Genomic DNA, 18,897 nt, shown 5'->3' with positions numbered 1-18,897 from the left:
GCAAGTACCAACCACTGATAACCACTTAGAGGCTTCTCATGGGGTGCCTTCCATGCTAAGGATTAAGTTGGTTCTTGACCCTGTAAATCCATCCATGTGTCTGTACTTTAGACCCTGGATATTGCCTCGAGTCTTGGTAGATCAGTAAAGAGACATTGACCCATTGGATCTGTTTCATTGGATTTAGTATTACTTAGCAGTATCCTTGTACGCACTTGAGTTAGATTTACTTTGTTATGATCATGGTCATCTATGAATGCAGTAGCTAATTAGGACCAATTCCATGTGATGAATTTCTCTCTGTGTGGATACAGATGAGGGAACCTGTGATGAAATTCATCGCCCAGAAAAGGTCCAAAACTACGGCCCCATCATAGTCATCTAGGAATGAATAACTTTTTTAAGTGACAAATTTCACCCAAAGTGAAATCCACTGCAAAGAATGGGCCTAAGAGCTATGAATGAAACAATACTGCATTTTCTATATATCAAGTGCCATACACTCCACACCTGTATTTTATAACCCCAAGAGATATTCACATGAATAATATATCAGTCATTATTGAAATTATTGTTGAAATGTTTATGGGAACATTACCATGACCTCTGTAAAACCTAGGTGTATTACTAGTTACTAGGATAGTACTAGTAGTAACTTTGACTTTGTACATACTGTTATCCCCATTAAACTTGACCTTAATCAGTGGTTCAGATACTGTCTACATGAGTTTTTTTATTAACTTTTATTGGAATATATGACCTCTGTAAACTCTCATCTGTTACTAGGATACGGTTACTAGGATAATGAAATGTTGACCTTGACTTTGTAAGTTGTTACATTTTAAACTTGATCAATGAGACAGTCAGGTCCTACTGTAACAAGAAATCCATGGACTATTTCAATCAAAATCAAGGTCATTTCATTGTTAGTTTTAATTAAATTCCCTACATTGTGTTTAATCTTGTGTTTTGTTGGAATCACAAAAACCTAAGGCTAAAATAACAGCAAAAGAAGAAATACCAGTATTACTGCTGTCGGAATTCTGTCTCAGGTTACTAAAAAGTAGATAGTTGTAGCAAAGTACTTTATTATGACTAAGTATACCATCCATTATGTGGCCATACACTCCTCAACCACTGTCTCCAAAACCTTCACCCTTCATATAGTACAGAATAGTTTGTGGTTGAATGGCATGTTGTGGCTGTCTGATTCTCTCTCAGATTACTCCTAGTTGTAGCAAATTATGAAGACTAAACCATCCATCACTTGGACACTCCTCTGCCATTGTCTCCTAAACCTTCACCCTTGATGTAGAACAGGATAGTTTGTGGTTGAAAGGCATATTGTGGATATTGTGGCTGTCTGATTCTCTCAGATTACTTACCATGTAAGGTAGATTGTTGTAGCAAAGTTAACACTAAGTATTTTATTGTGAAAACTAAACCATCTATCACTTTGACACCCCCTCCACCACTGCACTGTTGCTGAAACTCTCACGTAGTACAGGGAAGTTCGGGAAGTTGGCGGTTTACAGGGAAGTCAGTCACACTTGACCCAGACATGTGCGTCTTTATGTCGTCATCAGTATTGAATTAATTAATCATCAGTATAAAATACCATCAAATTTACTAAATTTGACAATTTTAATTTATGATATAATGTATGTTATATAAAGTAGGGTGTGTGACTACCTGAGTCACTTTGCCTCACTCCACAGGGTATAGGTCAAGTCATTATCAGTCCATGATAGCTTTGATCCAACTTGCTGATAATTGTCACTTCTAATTTAAGGAGATTATAAAAGCCCAGGGGGTCAAATTTAATAGGATTATTTCTAGTTTTTAAAAATTTAGATTAGTCATGTTTTCATAAACACTGTAATTTTGTATATGAAGATAATTATTGGAAGAAAATAATTGATTAGAGCCCGTCATTTCATTAGAAATTCTGCAAACATTTTGAATTGAAAATTTTTTGAAAAATAATGAAGTACAGCAAAATTTGAAATTAACAGATTCTGAAATATGAAAAGAAGATCGATAAAAGTTTGAGAAAATGTGCCGAAAATGTTTCATAATGAATAATGTGTCATACGAGAAACTGAAAAGTTAAGAGTACAAGTGATTATTGTTAGTTTTAACTTTTTATCTTTTTTCAAGAGTAAATTTATTTTGTGAAGTGTAATTTAAATTATTGTAATTTTTTGGAAGATTCTCAAATTGCTGTTCGTCCAATAATCTAGTAAGTGTTGAATCCACCTTGTTCTGTTATTTAGTACACGATATTAGATGTTTAAAATATCTGTACTTACATAAGTTACAAAAAAAAAATTAAAAAAATTATTACTAAGATTTTACTTATTCTCACATCTGATAGTTACATTTTAAACTGTGGTGTTGCCATAGGAGATATAATTCTAAACTACATGTATTACATCATATTACATGTATGTGAGTTTTTTGATAAGTGGTACTGTCAAATTACCTGTTTATTCATAAGTTTAACATGGTCATGAATCTTACAAGTACTTGTTATGTATCCTAATAGACTCTTGAAATTGTTATACATGTACTGCATTTAACATTCCAGGTTGTTACATATTACTACAAACATTCCAAATTATTAGATATTACAAGTTTAACAAAAAAACATTAAAAATGTTGAACAACAACATTCCATCTGTATCTGTATCTTGTACCTATCTGTATCACAGCTGATATCATCAAGGCATACACAGCTTGTAAACACATTCATGCTAAGATTTCCTTAGATAAAGTTTTGTTGTGTGTTATCTAACCATCTATGCACAATTCAAAACACTCAATGAATTATCAGCGGATGGTAAATGTTTACCTTAAAGTTTAATGTAGTATGCCATATTGTGACCTAAGTTCATTACATTAGTCAGTTTTGTGTTTTGATGGTTGTCTGAGACATTTTATAAGTAAATATAAAATAGTTCTCTTTTATAACTACCAGGAGTGACATTCTTATTGTTGGATTAAAAAAATAGGAATACTATAATATTTATTTGTTTGAAGAACACAACATATGATCCTTATAAAAAATGTAATAATTTGTCATGAATGCAGAAGTTACATTAGTCTGGAATCCATGCGGGTTTTGATTTTAGATTTTGCGTTCCTATCACAAAATCCCAATCCACATGGATTCCAGGCTAAAGTTACATGTACATGTACTAGCTTTTGCATATACATCCCTTGAAACAGTATATATGATTTAGTCATTCTGATTATGTAAAGTCTGAAATAACTGAGAGACACATATGAATCAGTCACGTATATATATATCAACATGCCACACCCTGATACTTGTACTGAGTGACTGATACCACTCATTGATTGAAGTTTGGTGCCCGTCATACTCTACTACACTGTGAGATACGTTGTGTTGTTCAGCGTGACACGAATGTCTGTATCTTTAGTACTCTACTGGAACAAGTAAAGCTAGCGAAGGATATTGCCACAAGTGAGAATAAATATTCAAGATTTTCAAAACAAAGTTTGACTGCCTTTACATCAATCACATTGTTCTAAAAGGTATCTGTTTGTGTGACGCACCTTTGCCAGTAATTTCAATAGTAATTTCAATGAGGAGGGTATTCCCTCCCACACGTTACATTTCAGACATTTTCCCATACTATTATCCAAACATGTATCATATGTATATTTAATGATTGTGTATTATATAATGATATTATTATTAATTGAATATTTGTATTAATTTTATAAATGTTATCAATCCATATGCTGTTGTTCACAAGTAAGTGACTCACAACTTCACAACTAAAGTATTTTGATAAAGGACAGATTTTGTTGAGATATACCATTAGTGTGTTAGTCTATCCTTATATTATTAGCTGTTATTCAATTAAATATATACATTTATTGATTTTAAAAATTTGTGAAATATTTGATGTCGAGGTTCAGTTTTAAAAGTTAGACAGTGCTCCGACATTTTAAACCAAGAGATGTCATCTGGCTATCAGGCTTAACAATGCTGTTTGTTAAACAGCACTACCACATTTTAGCCAAGAGATGTCGCCTGGCTATCACATCAGGCTTAACAATGCTGTTTGCCCAAATAATTTGCCAACCTGTAGATAGTGAACAGGGCAATCTGGGCACACTAACAACAAAAGTTTAGGTCCTTGAACTTGTATGCCACAGACACACTGCCGATAACAAATTTACAAAAAAAAAAGAAGATAAGCAATGTAGTGTTTCTAAGCAGTAGTCAAGATGTTTATTCAGATATCATGATTGTTTTTTGTGATTCCCTGATCATGACTGATGAATAAACAAGTTTCTGATCGACTGATACAAACTTTTCTATGGGTAGTCTTGATGCCAACGTGGTATGAATCTCTAACTCTGTAAAGAGAGGTCTTTGATATGAAGGATAGCTCTAAACTATACAGTGTAGAGCTGGTTGACTGATTTCACATTATTCCCCTCCCCAACTTTTGATGATCACTTGGTGTATTTTATGCATCCCAAAAATGTTTGTGTGGCATGAAGGTTCTAAGAATATGTAGGAAAACCATCTTTCCCGTGTCACAACCACTGTGGCAGTAGAATGTTTTTTATCACATAATGTGTATGGATAGCGAGTATAGATAGGAATAGATTTAAAAGCAAGCAGTATATTTAATAGATAGTTGTACTGGCTGTGATAACCTCTCAGTATCAGTGTCAAGATATGGCCATGACTGATTCACCTCTTATATATCATGCGTCCATTTTACCAAGCTATGTTTTTCGACGTAGCACATATAGTTCGATAAAAAGGTGTCTCCAAAGTAGCACTCATTTTTTTATCGAAATTTACAGTTTTAAAAATTCATTTATAAAAAACGAAGATGGATATTGACAAAAAACCACCGACAGAAATTGGACAATTTTATAAGGAATATATAAATGCCAATAAAAGAGAAAAACATCATGAATATTTTGTACTTGAAATGTCCTTACTTTTGAACAGTAAGCTTGTATGAATATAATTTATCATTGCACAGATACTAGAAGACAAAATTTAATATATGCAACATCGTTCATATCATATCACATCACATCACATCACATATTACATTACACATTTCATCATGTTACATTGTGCAAATTTCATCAGCATGAGTCACCATGGTGCACCAAATATTTAGAGAATCTTCCGTTCATTTTTAGTAGTTTGGAAATATTAGCAATATAGACAACAAAGATTATTGTAGTGGCAATTAGTGATACACATTGATAAACATTGAAAAATAGTTATGTCACATTCCAGTGGGTTTGAGTTGAAATAAAAATCAACTTTTTGAAAACAGTGGAAGTATGCATGAGTAAATATGGTAGATCCCTGTGTCTAAAATCACAGACCTCTTTATAGAGCACTTAGAAAGGTGTGTCCGACCGAGAATATTATTTTACCCCTGGCTTGCAAGAATGTAGATCCCGGAATATGATATGTCTAGCAGTAGCCACTATTCTGACTTATTTTTGATTGGACTTGCTGTTTCTTTTAGTATAAAAGCAGTTGTTGAAATAATTCTTGAAATTTTGAATACTAGAAATGTTAACTACCTAAATGTGCAAATATATAATTCTCTATCGTAACAATATTTTCAGTGCATTGAGATTATTTAGAGGAAAGATGATGCTTAATATATTAAAAAGCAAATATTTTGCATTGTTTTAAGAATAATTCTGCAAATATGTAATATGAATAATGAAAATATAATTCAACAAAATCAATATTTCTTGTTTGAGAAACTGTTTAATGAATTTGATATTTATAGAATTATTTTGTTGTCTTTTTTAGGAACCTTTTGCTGATTCATCAACAAACGATCTCCGAAGCCGATCTGCAGGCGTAACACCGGACTCAAGTCCGATCGCACGTACCTTTGGCATACGAAGACAGATCAGTAGATCAACTGGAAGTAGGACTAGTAACAAGAGCAACTCACTAAGTAGTTTGAGTTCTGACTGTGTGGATGCTGCCATTATGGACCAAGAAGATATAATCCAGCTCACTCAAGAAGTCAGGAATTTCTCTGATGCTCTGGTCAAGTTGAAGAATATATTTCAACCAGATGGAGGTGAGTGAGAACAGTTCTAAGTTATATTTGAATCCTTATCTTTTGACTAAAGTGTTACTACAAATTCTTTGAATGTTGAAGTCCTGTGAATCATCAGAGCTGGTCTACTTACCTAGCCCAGACACTTGTAATGGTCTTACTACCTCAAGCCTACCTGTTTGAAATGTAAGCTTGAGATTGTGACACCATGGCAATATTCTCTAACTTTGCCTGACAATTTGATATACAGTATGTGAAATCAGGCTATCCCTTGTGAGGAATATTCATTTTTTTATCAATGTTTAGCATCTATGGAAATATAGTAAAATTGATATTTCCCATGTAAAAAGCATAATTTTGTAGTGTTGAAGCCTTGTATAAATGATATACATGTATACATATATATGATTTATTCAGTACTTTGGCCACTGGCCTTAGGTACAAATTGTATAAATTGTATACCTAGTGAAGATCAGCGTATTTACCTAATTTTCACATTCACTGCTGTATGCTATTGTAAGCTGTACAGTTCATGTATTAGTAACAATGGAGCAGATCTGGATTCCTTGAACATCATTGATGCAAGGGCAAGAGCGCCCTCTGTAGTTCTTCTTTGAAAATATATTTGTAGGTTGAACCAATGGTAGATAGATTTGAGGCAAAGTTCATTCCAGGCTATTATACTACAGTTGGGCACATTGTATGTTGGCATAGTCGAAGTAAAATTTAAAATTAAGGACATGTAAACAATTTTGTTAAGGATTTTACTTCAAGTGCATATTTTGTCCAATGTCATAATTTACTGATAAATCATTGTAAAAATCACAGGAAGCTATATGGGATGAATGTGAATGAGCTTTTGTTCATTTTTTGTAACAGTTTGTCAAGAGATGAAGGAAGTCTGTACTTTCAAATCCTCTGTGTATATTGTAACAGTTTGCCTAATACAGTTTGCCAAGAGATGAAGGAAGTCTGTACTTTCAAATCCTCTGTGTACTTATTGTACCAGTTTAGGATATGGATTTCTAAGAAAACTGAATTTGTTGGTATTTTAATAGTTTCCCATGAACATGATGAAATGAATCTTTACATTGTGCAATCAGTACATTTTTCACATACCATGGAAATCCATTCAAGTGCAGTTTTTAAGTACATTTTCCTGTGTGATTAGCTACTATGGTTTCTACCTGTATTTATACACCATTTGTCAAAAATAATGACATTTATGAATATATAAATGAGTTTATCAACGGAACTCTTCTTTTATATTTCAATTCAATCCAAATAGTTGTTAAGTACATTTATTCCTCTTTTTCAAAAATTTTTTTTTCAAAAATTTTTTCCTCGTATTTGCAACTGCCCACTTGTAATATTTGTTGATAAAATGACAGTCAGTGTTAGTGTTGCTGTATTAGAGAACTACCTTATAGTGTCCAATTAATGACTATTTTAAAGGGTTGCCCTATGCTGCTGTAACTTTTGTAAGTGTGAACTTATCTATGTTCAATAAACATGGCCTGACACTGCTGTGCTCTCAGCTGTGACATTTTTAAGTGTGAACACGTCTTCAGTAAACATGGTTCTATAGTGCTCCTAGGTGTATTAATGTGAACATACCTTGTTAGACAATGGTTCTATGCAATCTGATTTTAGATGTGGTGAAAGTGGCTAGATGTCTTTATTTACCTGTATTTCCATTGTTTTGTGTTGTTTGTTTTGTTCCGGGTGATCGCCTTCTTCCGACATCTGACCCGGTGTAATAGAAAATGTCGTTTGAATCTTGCACTTTTGGGTAGCCAATCAGGATGGGCGTTATGTTGGCAGCAGCACACACTTGAGAAATTGAAAAAAACAAACAATCAAATGTACACACGAAGGATTGTGTTGACGACATGACATGACGGTGGTGGTGCCATCTCTCTGAACAATTTTGAAAAAAGCGTGCTGATTGGTTGAAGAAATCTTTCAAGATGATTTAGATTCAGACGAGATTTTCTATTACACAGGGTCAGATGTGGGAAGGCGATGATCACCCAGTACAAAAGAAACAACACAAAATGATGGAAATAGAGGTAAATAAAGACATCTAGCCGCTTTCACCACATCAGATTTTAATCAGATTGGGTTCTATGCTGATACAACATGAACAAGTGTGAACATATCTTCAGTAAACATGGTCTTACATTGCTCTACACTTGTTCAACTTTTGTAAGTGTGAACACACCTTCAGTAAACACGGTCCTCCACTGTTCCAACTTTTACAAATGTGAATACGGTTTTTTTCAAGTAAACATAGTCTGACACTACTCTACCCTACTCAGACTCTTATAAGTGGGAACATCGCGTAAGTATTGTATAGATGGCCACTTTAGACACCAATTGATGTCACCATGACGATTTATCTGACAATTAAAAAAGCTATAAATGGAACAACAAAAGAATCAGCCTAGCTTTGCAGTGGGTCAATAAGATGTTATGTAGTCGTCCTATTTTCAAAGTTATATCTTTTTCTACGAAAGAAAAATGATATAGATTTTAATTGTCATAATCCTAGCCTATTTATTACATTAGCCCTTCGTTCATAGAAATTTGTGTGAGGGGATAAAAGTCTTAAGGTTTAGAGCCTTCATTGCTATTGTGACACAGGGAGATCAGAAGTTAATCGGTTCAAGACATTGTGTAAACAACAAAGTAAAATCAATGGAGAGAAATCTCCCAGTCCTCGTATTGTCATGTCAGGTTTCCTGTCTTGCATATCTGTGACTATAAGGATGTGCATTTCATTCTTTCCATGGTCTTGAACTTGACCATGGTGTTCCCATCCTTGGAGTGAGTGTAAATGTCAAAGTCTTTGCATGGAGGTTTCCAGAAACAGAAGTTTGATGTGGCCTTGAATGGTCATGAACAAGTTAAACAGATCTATATTTAAGCCAGGGTTCTTGTTGCTTTTGAAAGTAAAATCCTGTGTATTTTGTCTGTGGATGGTTTTACTGTCGTCAACAGGTAGTCTAGTGACAAAAGGATGGACAATAGAATCGGCTGCTTTATAGCCCTAGAATTGTTACCTCAGATTAAACATACCCCAGTAGAGTTTTTATTTACTCAGGTCAGCAGAACAGAAAAGTGAAAGCTAAAAGCATTCAAGTTCCACCGTGTCAAGATTGTGATGGTATGTCTGAGTAATTGAAAAGCTGTTGCTACGTGATTTCAAGCACTTAGTGGTCACATCACCTGTTTAGTAAGTGTAATCGTGACTGTGATTCTGAGGTACTCATCCATTGCATGCAGTCACCCCTCGTAGTATAGTGGACTAGTTTGACGGCTTTCAGCCAATGGTTGTCAACTGATGAACCATGTGGCCTGCAGCTATATCCTATTGTGGAACCAAACAAGCACAGATATTGATTACTTTTTATAGAAGTACACACGCATGCAGTACTCCTGTTTAGCTAACCACTGATGTGGAAATTTCAACGTCTGCCTAGATGTAGGGAGCTATAGACCACTCGTAGCCTGCTTTACGGCAAACACAAACATGAACTATGTGTGACGAATCCGACCTGGTCATTATCGAGGTATCGGAGGACGCTAACCATAACTACTGCCATGGGATTAAAACTAATGACATTGAATTTTGGTCTGAGGATGAGGAAGACGACCAGGAAATTGTAAAACATGCATGTAGCACTGAACTAAGTACTGGTTCTCACTGTGAGAATGGCGGTAGGTACTATCACACCATTGATCAGAGAAGTGAAAATAGGACACGTAATCTGGGTTGGGATATGTAAATGTTGTGGACATTGGGAATTATATTTAAAATTAGGGATTATCATTTTAGAGAATTATAGTTTTGTACATATTGGATAGATTTGGTAAAGCATATAAAGTATATAATTATATTATGTTACCATAATTTGTATGATACACCATTGTCAGATATATAGTGAGTTTCGATGGGGAACTTTGTCATATTTTACTTGCTTTTTAAATGTCAATAATGTAATAACACTGATTATGAAATAACAAGTTCATGCTGTTGGTTCGGATAACCAAATAGTTCAGATAATCAGAGTCCGGATGTCAACTCTGAACCTAATTGTTAGAAAGCAGGGAATTCATAGAAGACTAAACAGGTGGTTACAGTTGAGATGAGATGTGTTATGTATGTAGTGACGATACCCATGACACAGTGTACTTGCAATAGTATTTACTGACGTTTTATTTCACGTTTTACACACTAAGTTGTTATTGTTTCATTGCATGTGTCTCTTTGTAATCAGAATGGTGGTATATTTCTCTGACATTTTGAACTCATTGGGTAACCTTGAAGTAACAGGTGGATTTTATTGACTGTCGTTTTTTTTATGTATCAATGTACTTAGATAGTAAAGGGTTTAATAGTGTACTGTAAAACCATAGTGTGTCATCCATGCAGAATATGACACAGTTATACCTGACAGTCATCATGCAGTCTAGTTCTCTTAAAAATTTCAGATCATGTGTGATTAGAAGTAGAAAACTAGTGAACTGAATACAGTGTATGTATGTCAATACCCTCTTTCCCATTCTGTGCATTTGTGGAAGGCAAGAGGATCCCAGAGAGTAAATTTTGCACAATATTGAGGGAATGTGTTGTCTTGTAGTGACGTTGTTCAGTGAAGCATATTAAGAATGAGCACACATGTTATAGTTTTTTCCCCTCTGTGAAAAGTTAAAATTCATTTTAGATAAAAATGTTGAGATGTATAGTAGTAGAAGAACAGCTGTGTATGAAAATCTTTGCAAAAAACATAGGTTTTACATTTATAATCCAACCCTCAGCAAAACACTGCAGAATGATATCATTTCGGGCCAAACTATAAAGTCTTCACGTGAAATACACCTTGGAAATAAACTTTAAACTTTTGCTGTACTTTGTTCAACCCATTTTCAGCTAAAATCAAGAAAAAAGATCAGGCATAACCATACAAATTTTTTATATTCAGAATCCAATATGGCTGCCAAATACTTTGTTAACTGTATGGGAAAATAACAGATTGTCAATTTGCTTGAAAGCAAGATATAGGAGCCATATTTCTTTTATTATTTCAAAAAGGACTAGAAGCAAGCTTCCATATGGTAAAGTTTGGAGCAGTTTTAAGAATTTTCATTTCTAAGGTAATTTGTCCCCGTGGCACTTTCTACCTTAGTAGTCGGTTATAAAAACATATATCTTTAATATTGTAAGCAATTTAATGTCAACAACTAGATGATACATACACATATAAAATGAGTGAGGAAAGGTGTTAAAGTGGAATTTGAAAGTGAGAATCTTTATTTGATAAAGTTTCGTTTTGTCTGGTCATCAAAGTTTGTATGGTTTTATGATGTTCATATGCCTTGGGTAAAGTCCTTGAGTCTTTGTTCAACTTTTATAGACATCAACTTGCAAGACAGGACACATCAAACTTGGTACTATATTCTCTTTTTATGGATATTACTCTACTAAGGTGAATCATTATCGAAAGTAATAAATAAATTGCAATGAGAATTTGAAGCCAAACCACATCAAAATAGTGTTTAGGATGTACCGATCTGATTGCGACACCCAAAGCCACTGGCTTCCTTTTAGAGTATCTGTTGGTTAGATCTTTTAATATGTTGACATTTTGAATGATTTTACATGTAAATAGCTTTTTACTGTTCATTGGTTTGATAATACCAACTAATAATTGGGTTTTGGTTGTGATGTAATTTCCAAACTGCTCTCTTCTTGACTTTTTATTGTCGTGAATTTTCATTTGACGTGAACTTAAACTAAAGTTTGACTGTACAGATGTAGGTTTGATTAAATTCATTATAAAAATGAAAAAGTGTAGCTGTTGATAATATGCATTAGAGACCCAATACGTGGGTGGAAAAAATACCCCTTATGCAACATGAAAAGTAGCAATTGATGAGTTCTTCCATCCCTTCCATTCATTGAGAAAAACCCACATTGAAAAGTAATTAAATTGGTTTGCCAAGTTTCAAGAGTAGGTACAAATAATACATACCACGGAGTATTGTCATCGTAAGAAGCTTTGAAACAAAACAGTTAATGTCAGATGAGAAGTAAAAGCTGCATTCTAAATCAGGATTAGCATTTAAATCTAGTATTGTTTGTGTGCAGTTTGCCAAGGCAACTCACTGAAAGCTTGCATGTTTTTGTGATTTCTGTACTGTGTCACAGAAAGTGATGCTTTGACTGTAGCACGGTGGATTTTAAGTGGTAACTTAGTAACAGGTATTCACTTAACTAAAAAGGTTTTCCATTTCTTTTGATGTTGACATGTCACAGCTGTTCCTGTGAATTCACAGTTCAGTAATATAGACACCGGAATTGACAAACACAAGTCAATTTTAGTATATCCTGTTTTGCTCTGTTGTTTAGATCATACTTTGAACTTTGTTATAACCCCCCAAAAAATGAAATTAGTGAAATTGAAAGTTTTCTGTTCATTTACGAATGTATTCTCTAACGTTTTAGAACTCTGAAACTGAAGAACAATAAAGTACAAAGGTTAGCTTATTTTCATTTTGTGAGTCAGTAAGGTTCAAAATAAGCTGTAGTTCACGACACATAGACCACTAAACACTATTTACACCACCAAATTAGCAGTAGTCCAAGGTACATAGACTTCTAAACACTGTATTTACACCACCAAATTAGCAGTAGTCCAAGGTACATAGACTTCTAAACACTGTATTTACACCACCAAATTAGCAGTAGTCCAAGGTATATAGGTTACCAAAATAGCAGTTTTTCAGGGCATATAGACGACTAAACATTGTACCTAGACTACCAAATTTATTCAAGTGGTTGTCTGTTAGATCAATGGAAATCAATAGAGATTTGTGGCTGAAACAAATTGTGAAATCTGACAACCAAACGTAGAAAGTCAATTCAAGCCCTGGTACGTGACTACAGTCATGGAAAGAAACCCATGTATACGCAGATAGATTTCATGTATCTATCATTTTAAAATTGAACATAATTGCTGTCACTGTCTACTCACTATAGGGTAACAATAAGGTAATGTTACAGAGGACAGATTTGATTCTTATTTTAATACTAAGATGTTATTAGTCAATTTGACTCCGTGAAATAAGTCTAGACTACTATTCTCAGTACCTAGAAAAGAATATTACTGCCTAGACGCATCATAAAAATAACGAACATTCGATTTCTTGGCCGACACCATAATTTTCGCTCCATGTGCTTCACATGCATTACTATAGGCATGCCCGAGAATAAGTCTACCTTCTTGTTCTATTTTGACAATCTAGCATGAGGTAAAATACTATTGCAGATACCGAAAATTGATATGTAAGTGTATAGTGGAATAATCTTCAAAGAATTGAATATAATTCACAAAGGAGTTCTATTTGAATAAAATTGCCATCATTTGGTCATTGAAATATACTCAGGGTATGTGTGTTCCAAGCCAGGCATAGTTCTATCTACTTTCACTGGTAGGAAAGATTACCTGTAGTACCTGAGTGGTTCATGGATATAAATGGAGACTCAAGATTTATTGTAAAGTAGTTCTAATGAATCATTTAGAGTCATTAAATCCATGCCAAGTGACTGACTTGTATCGTCAATGACGTCAGCTACGCTGAGAACTGAATGGGGTAGTCGTTGTAAAATTTTATTTGGGAAAAAAAAACGAAAAAAAAAACTAGCCTGCATTGTGTAGACACAACTTTCAAGGTTCAATGAAGTTATCTGAATCAAGCAATTACCCTGGAATTTAGTGTAGCAACTGAAAAAACGGTTTCAATGCTAGTTTTCTTCTGGTGCATAGTAGGTAAATTCCATTCGACATACGCACATTGGTCAAGATTTGTAACTTTTGTTCCCTTTGCTAAGGTTTATGCAATTTGCAGGGTCCTTAAAGTTGAAGGAATTCACAATGAGATATTATAAGATGGAGTTTATGAGTTGTCAACAAGATAAAGAATGTATGGTACTGAAATGTGGATGAATATGTCATTTGCATGTGATTGGTACCCAGTAGCAAATCTTATTTATGTTCATGTAATCAACAGAGTACAAGACATCAAATTTGTTGATAGCCACCATTATGTCAATTCCAAAACATTAAATCTTTTTATAGACAATATTATGTCAATTTCAAAACATCAAATCTGTGTACAGTCAGCATTACATAACTTTGAAGACATTTGTAAATTTCAAGATATCAATTAAACTTTAATACATTGCTTTCAAAACATCAAATCTGTGTATAGTCAACATTATGCTAATTTCAAGGCACCAACTTCCCTTAATTTCGGCTTGTACATCAATTTCAAGGCATCAAATCTTTTCACTGTCAACATTGTGTTAAATACCAAGTTTTACCAAGATGCAAGACATTCAATCTATTGTTGACATGTCAATTTGTAGATGTCCCATTTGTTGATATTCAACTTTACATCTAACATCTAAGCAAGACAACAATATTCTTGTCTAAATAACAAACATGAATGGTAGGTCAGATTTCATGTCATCTAGGGTCAAGACTGTGAGTTCAGAGTCTGTGTATGGTTGGCGGCACATCACTTTGTGTAATTTGTCACCTAGCTAGTAGCTGTAGGGCAAAGATGCCACTTTCTAGATAAACTTCAGTGCTTTGTCTTCATTCGTACTTGTCCTCTCGTAAAATAAAAATACACAACGCTAGAAAGCTGTTCCCCTTTTGAAGTTGATGTAATGTGCTGTCATCATTACAGAGCCATTCGACAAACCAGCAAACACAGAGAATGTGTTGAATTTGAGACTAATTGCAGTAAATTGGTTGTGAAGTGGGTCGTGCCAGTACAGAGAACAACCTGACTTTCTAGGAAGTGCAATACTTTATCGATGAAATAGCATGAAGACTAAGATAATCTATTAAAAAATACAATGTGGTGCTGTAGTGGTTGTGTTAACACTGCAGAACTATGAGTACCATGACACAAGTTTTGTTGATGCTGCAGAACTATGGCACAAGTCTGGTTTGTCACTTATCCCACCCTATATACCAGACCATTGTTGTTACTTTTGTCTTGTATATACCCACATACATTACATGTATTATAAAAACTACTGTGAAGTGAGCGATAATTTGGACTGCACATTGTATCTGTAATTATCCACATTTGTGCACTGTATTGAAGTCAGCAAGATAAAGGTGTCAAGTTAACAACTGCAATAACGAAAGATAGAAAACATCACTTGACCACCTCTTGTGTGCACAACAAATGTATTGAAAGGACGTATCATCTATACTTGAAGGCTTTGTTAAGATACAGCCTTGTCATGTGTAGATCATATCATTAACTAGAAAACTGTTGTTGTATAGGGTTGTTGTACCAGGTTTTCATACTATGTTATGTTGCCTAGGGTGCGGCCAATTCAGGGGTGGTGGGGTGGAAAAACACTTGTGTTTAGTATTTTATCAATCAACAATTCAGCCTCGGTCTGGATCATCGGTTTTGAGGTGTGGTCGGTTTGGGCACTGTAAGGTGGAAAAATAAGTTGTGTTTAGTTGTAAATAAACTATTCTCACCTTGATCTTGGATTGTATATATGAGGTGGAGTAAGTTCAGGGATTGGGGGTCATGAGTATATTTATAGATAAACAGTGCAACCTTGATCTTGAATTTGTCATTAGGTAAGGTCACCAAGGGCAGATGCAATCATTTCAGTGATAGCAAGTGAAAGATTAATATATATTACATTTTGAGAATTACACAATAAATTTAACATCGGATACTAAATTCAATGTTCACTTTTCTGTCTGTCTGTCTGTCTGTCTGTCTGTCTGTCTGTCTGTCTGTCTGTCTGTCTGTCTGTCTGTCTGTCTTGTTTGTTTGCCTGTCTGTCTGTCTGTCTGTCTGTCTGTCTGTCTGTTTGCCTGTCCGTCTGTCTGTCGGTCGGTCGGTCTGCCTGCCTGCCTGCTCTTTCTTTCTTTCTTTCTTTCTTTCTTTCTTTCTTTCTTTCTTTCTTTCTTTCTTTCTTTCTTTCTTTCTTTCCCATATCCATTTTCATTCATCCATATTTTGTTGACTAATTATATAATGTATAAACCATTTAACCTGTAGAGTAATGAACTTCTAGATGCAATTTAGTTTGTAATTCATAATAGGTACATACCTGTTCTGTAACAGTGTATTCATTAGTGGGAAAAAACCTATTGATTTTACATATGAAAGTGTACCCTGATACTCTATTTCATTCATCTACACATTTTCCTTCCTTTGATTCCATTTCCCACACCTGTCAAGTTCAGATCTCTTCCTTCATCCTTCCCATTCAAATTAAAACCCCCACCTTCTTGTTTCCGTCTTTCGTGACCAGGTTTCACATACTTGTATGGTCTAGGGACAAAGCATGTTTTGGTCATAGTGTACCCAAGTCATTAATGTATGTATGATGTGTTCAATACAATTAGTGGCTCTATTGTCTTTAATTAAACTGAAAACAATGTCGGGTATTTACGTACCTTCCTAAACCATATAATACCTTTATCTTTCTACTATGCATGACTTACTGGTGTTTCTTTGTGGATAACTTAAAAATCTATATCAGTTGTGTCATTCACCTCAGTTATGACGTCATTTTCTGATAGGATGTGGAATTTCGGAATCTGCATTATATCAGGATTATCCCTGTTTTGCTGTGGGAAAACTAACATCTTTGCATAACTTATGTCAGTCCACTGTTTCTATGACGTCAATGTCCACCTTTTTGCATTTCTTATCCTGTTTTTCCTTATACATGTACTATCAGTGAGTTTGAAAGAATTTGGGGAAAATTTTGCAGCAGCAGTTTTGTGATGGAATAGTTATGAAAGACATTATAGAGCTCATGCAGCGGTATTGATCACTGATCCATCAAGTCTTCAACAAACACTAGTTACGAGTACACATGTACTTCTGTCCGAGGTCGTATGTACACCAGATTGAGGTTGTAAGGTCAGAGGTCAGATCATGAAAGATTCATCAATATTGTAGTTGGCATGCCATTCCAATAGATGTATACTCTGACCTTGCCTTCATCGCTAAGGTAAAGGCATTGTGAGAAATAAACAAATAAATTTGAATTGTCCAGGGGGTACGTTCATGAAGATGAAGTCGGGTAGAAAAACAGAAGTTAACATATATAAGAATGACATTGGTATAGTCAGTCATAGTACCGTGAAGTGAACGGGTTTCCTGTTGAATAAATTTACCTGAATCATAGACAGTGAAGGGGGAACACTTTGCGTGAATAGAGGCATGTCCCCGATGGGGAAATTTCCATGGACTTGTACCATGTTGGCTCCTGTTCTGATGTTATTCCTGTAGCAGTTTTACTTCTAGTCAGAATAATCTAACCAGTTTACTGAGTACATGCATACGATGTGTAAAGTTACAAACTGAAATGTCAGAAGTTGAAAATTTGGATCACATCCAGATATATATTCATGAACTCTCAACATGGTGTAACTGTTTGGTTCTGTCAGTTCACTGTATTGTCAACCGTGACATAAACACCCCTATATGTGTACAGATATAATTGTCTACCTAGCTACTTTGTCGCATATACTTAAGTTTTTGAATTGATGTTTCTCTGGACAAATAATGGGTTAAGCAGATCGACATGTTAATTATACAGTAGGAAAACACCCCAATATATGTATACAGATATACCGATAATTGTCTACTACCTAGCTACTTTGTCATATTATGCATTGAATTGATGGACAAATGATGTGTTATGTAGATAGACATGTTAATCATACAGTACGGATGATATATTGTACTCGGTAGAGAGAATGTGAAATACGAATCAGTCTGGATTCCATGCTCTTGTGTTGTCTTTGGTGAACTTCAGTTTTAATACATGAAGGTAAAACCTGGAAAGTCATACTGGTGTTGTGAACAGATGCTGAGATTAGTTTTGGTTCACTCTCGTTACATGTGCATTATGTTGTGGATGTTTTGTTTATGACATCTTTGCTGAACTTTCACCTAGTTTTCAGTAAATTCAACACCAAAGGCATAATGAGATTGAGTGTTCATGCTTAGGATTACTGGTATACAGAACGAGCAGAGCAAGTTTCACATCTAGCTGCAGCTGCCGTACTGTTAGTTTGCTAAAAGTGTGTAAGCGATGTTGGAATGGTGGTGAGGGGGCATGGGGAATGGGGGTGGGGGGTATCAGTCATGGAAAACAGGCAGGCATAATTTAACCTGTATTATCCGTAAAAAAGGATTATTTGTATAAAACACTTCAATATTATGAGTTAAACTTAACATAAGTATTCCTTGAGGTTTCAATATTTAGGTATTACAATTTGAGGAACTGACAGTCTCCTAGTATTTGGGTATTTATCTGTTGATTAGAATTTAAAATAATTTAAAAATTACTACCAATGTTTTCTTAATTAAAGAAAAAAAAGAACAAAAATCTCCAATGATTAAAGTATATCAAAAACAAACAAAAAAATCAAACAGCAAAAAACAAACTGTTAATGTTTGACTATGAAAGGGTTAGTGTATGTTGTTATGACAACAAGGTCTTGTCCACGACAGGTGGTTTGTACATGGTTCTTTTACCATCAATCTAGTTGATTACAAGGCTACATGTAGGTAAAACTCCACTCACTAATTAAAGTTCCTGTTACAAACTTCCTGTTAAAATGTTTCCTGTTTTTCTGTCATCAATCAATTTTCTCTCTTTGAAGAGAGGATTTAATCAGTGAAAAAGCTGCATGGTCAAGTCTAACATCGGTCATTTCATTCC

The 18,897-nt window shown here is 34.6% G+C and overlaps 1 protein-coding gene across 3 annotated transcripts in view; it reads left to right on the top strand.

The window, feature by feature from the left end:
• Positions 1-18,897, top strand: part of LOC144436225 (rho GTPase-activating protein 45-like) — a 76,857-nt gene that overhangs the window by 39,285 nt on the left and 18,675 nt on the right. For all 3 annotated transcript variants that reach the window (XM_078124959.1, XM_078124961.1, XM_078124960.1), the window contains exon 2: positions 5,840-6,119. In XM_078124959.1, the coding sequence (XP_077981085.1) occupies positions 5,840-6,119 (280 nt within the window). The remainder of the gene's footprint in view (positions 1-5,839; positions 6,120-18,897) is intronic.

Source organism: Glandiceps talaboti, chromosome 6 (genome assembly GCF_964340395.1).
Source record: "Glandiceps talaboti chromosome 6, keGlaTala1.1, whole genome shotgun sequence".
NCBI classification, from domain to species: Eukaryota; Metazoa; Hemichordata; class Enteropneusta; family Spengelidae; genus Glandiceps; species Glandiceps talaboti.
Note: the sequence above shows the minus strand (reverse complement) of the source record. Positions and strands in the feature narration are given on the sequence as shown.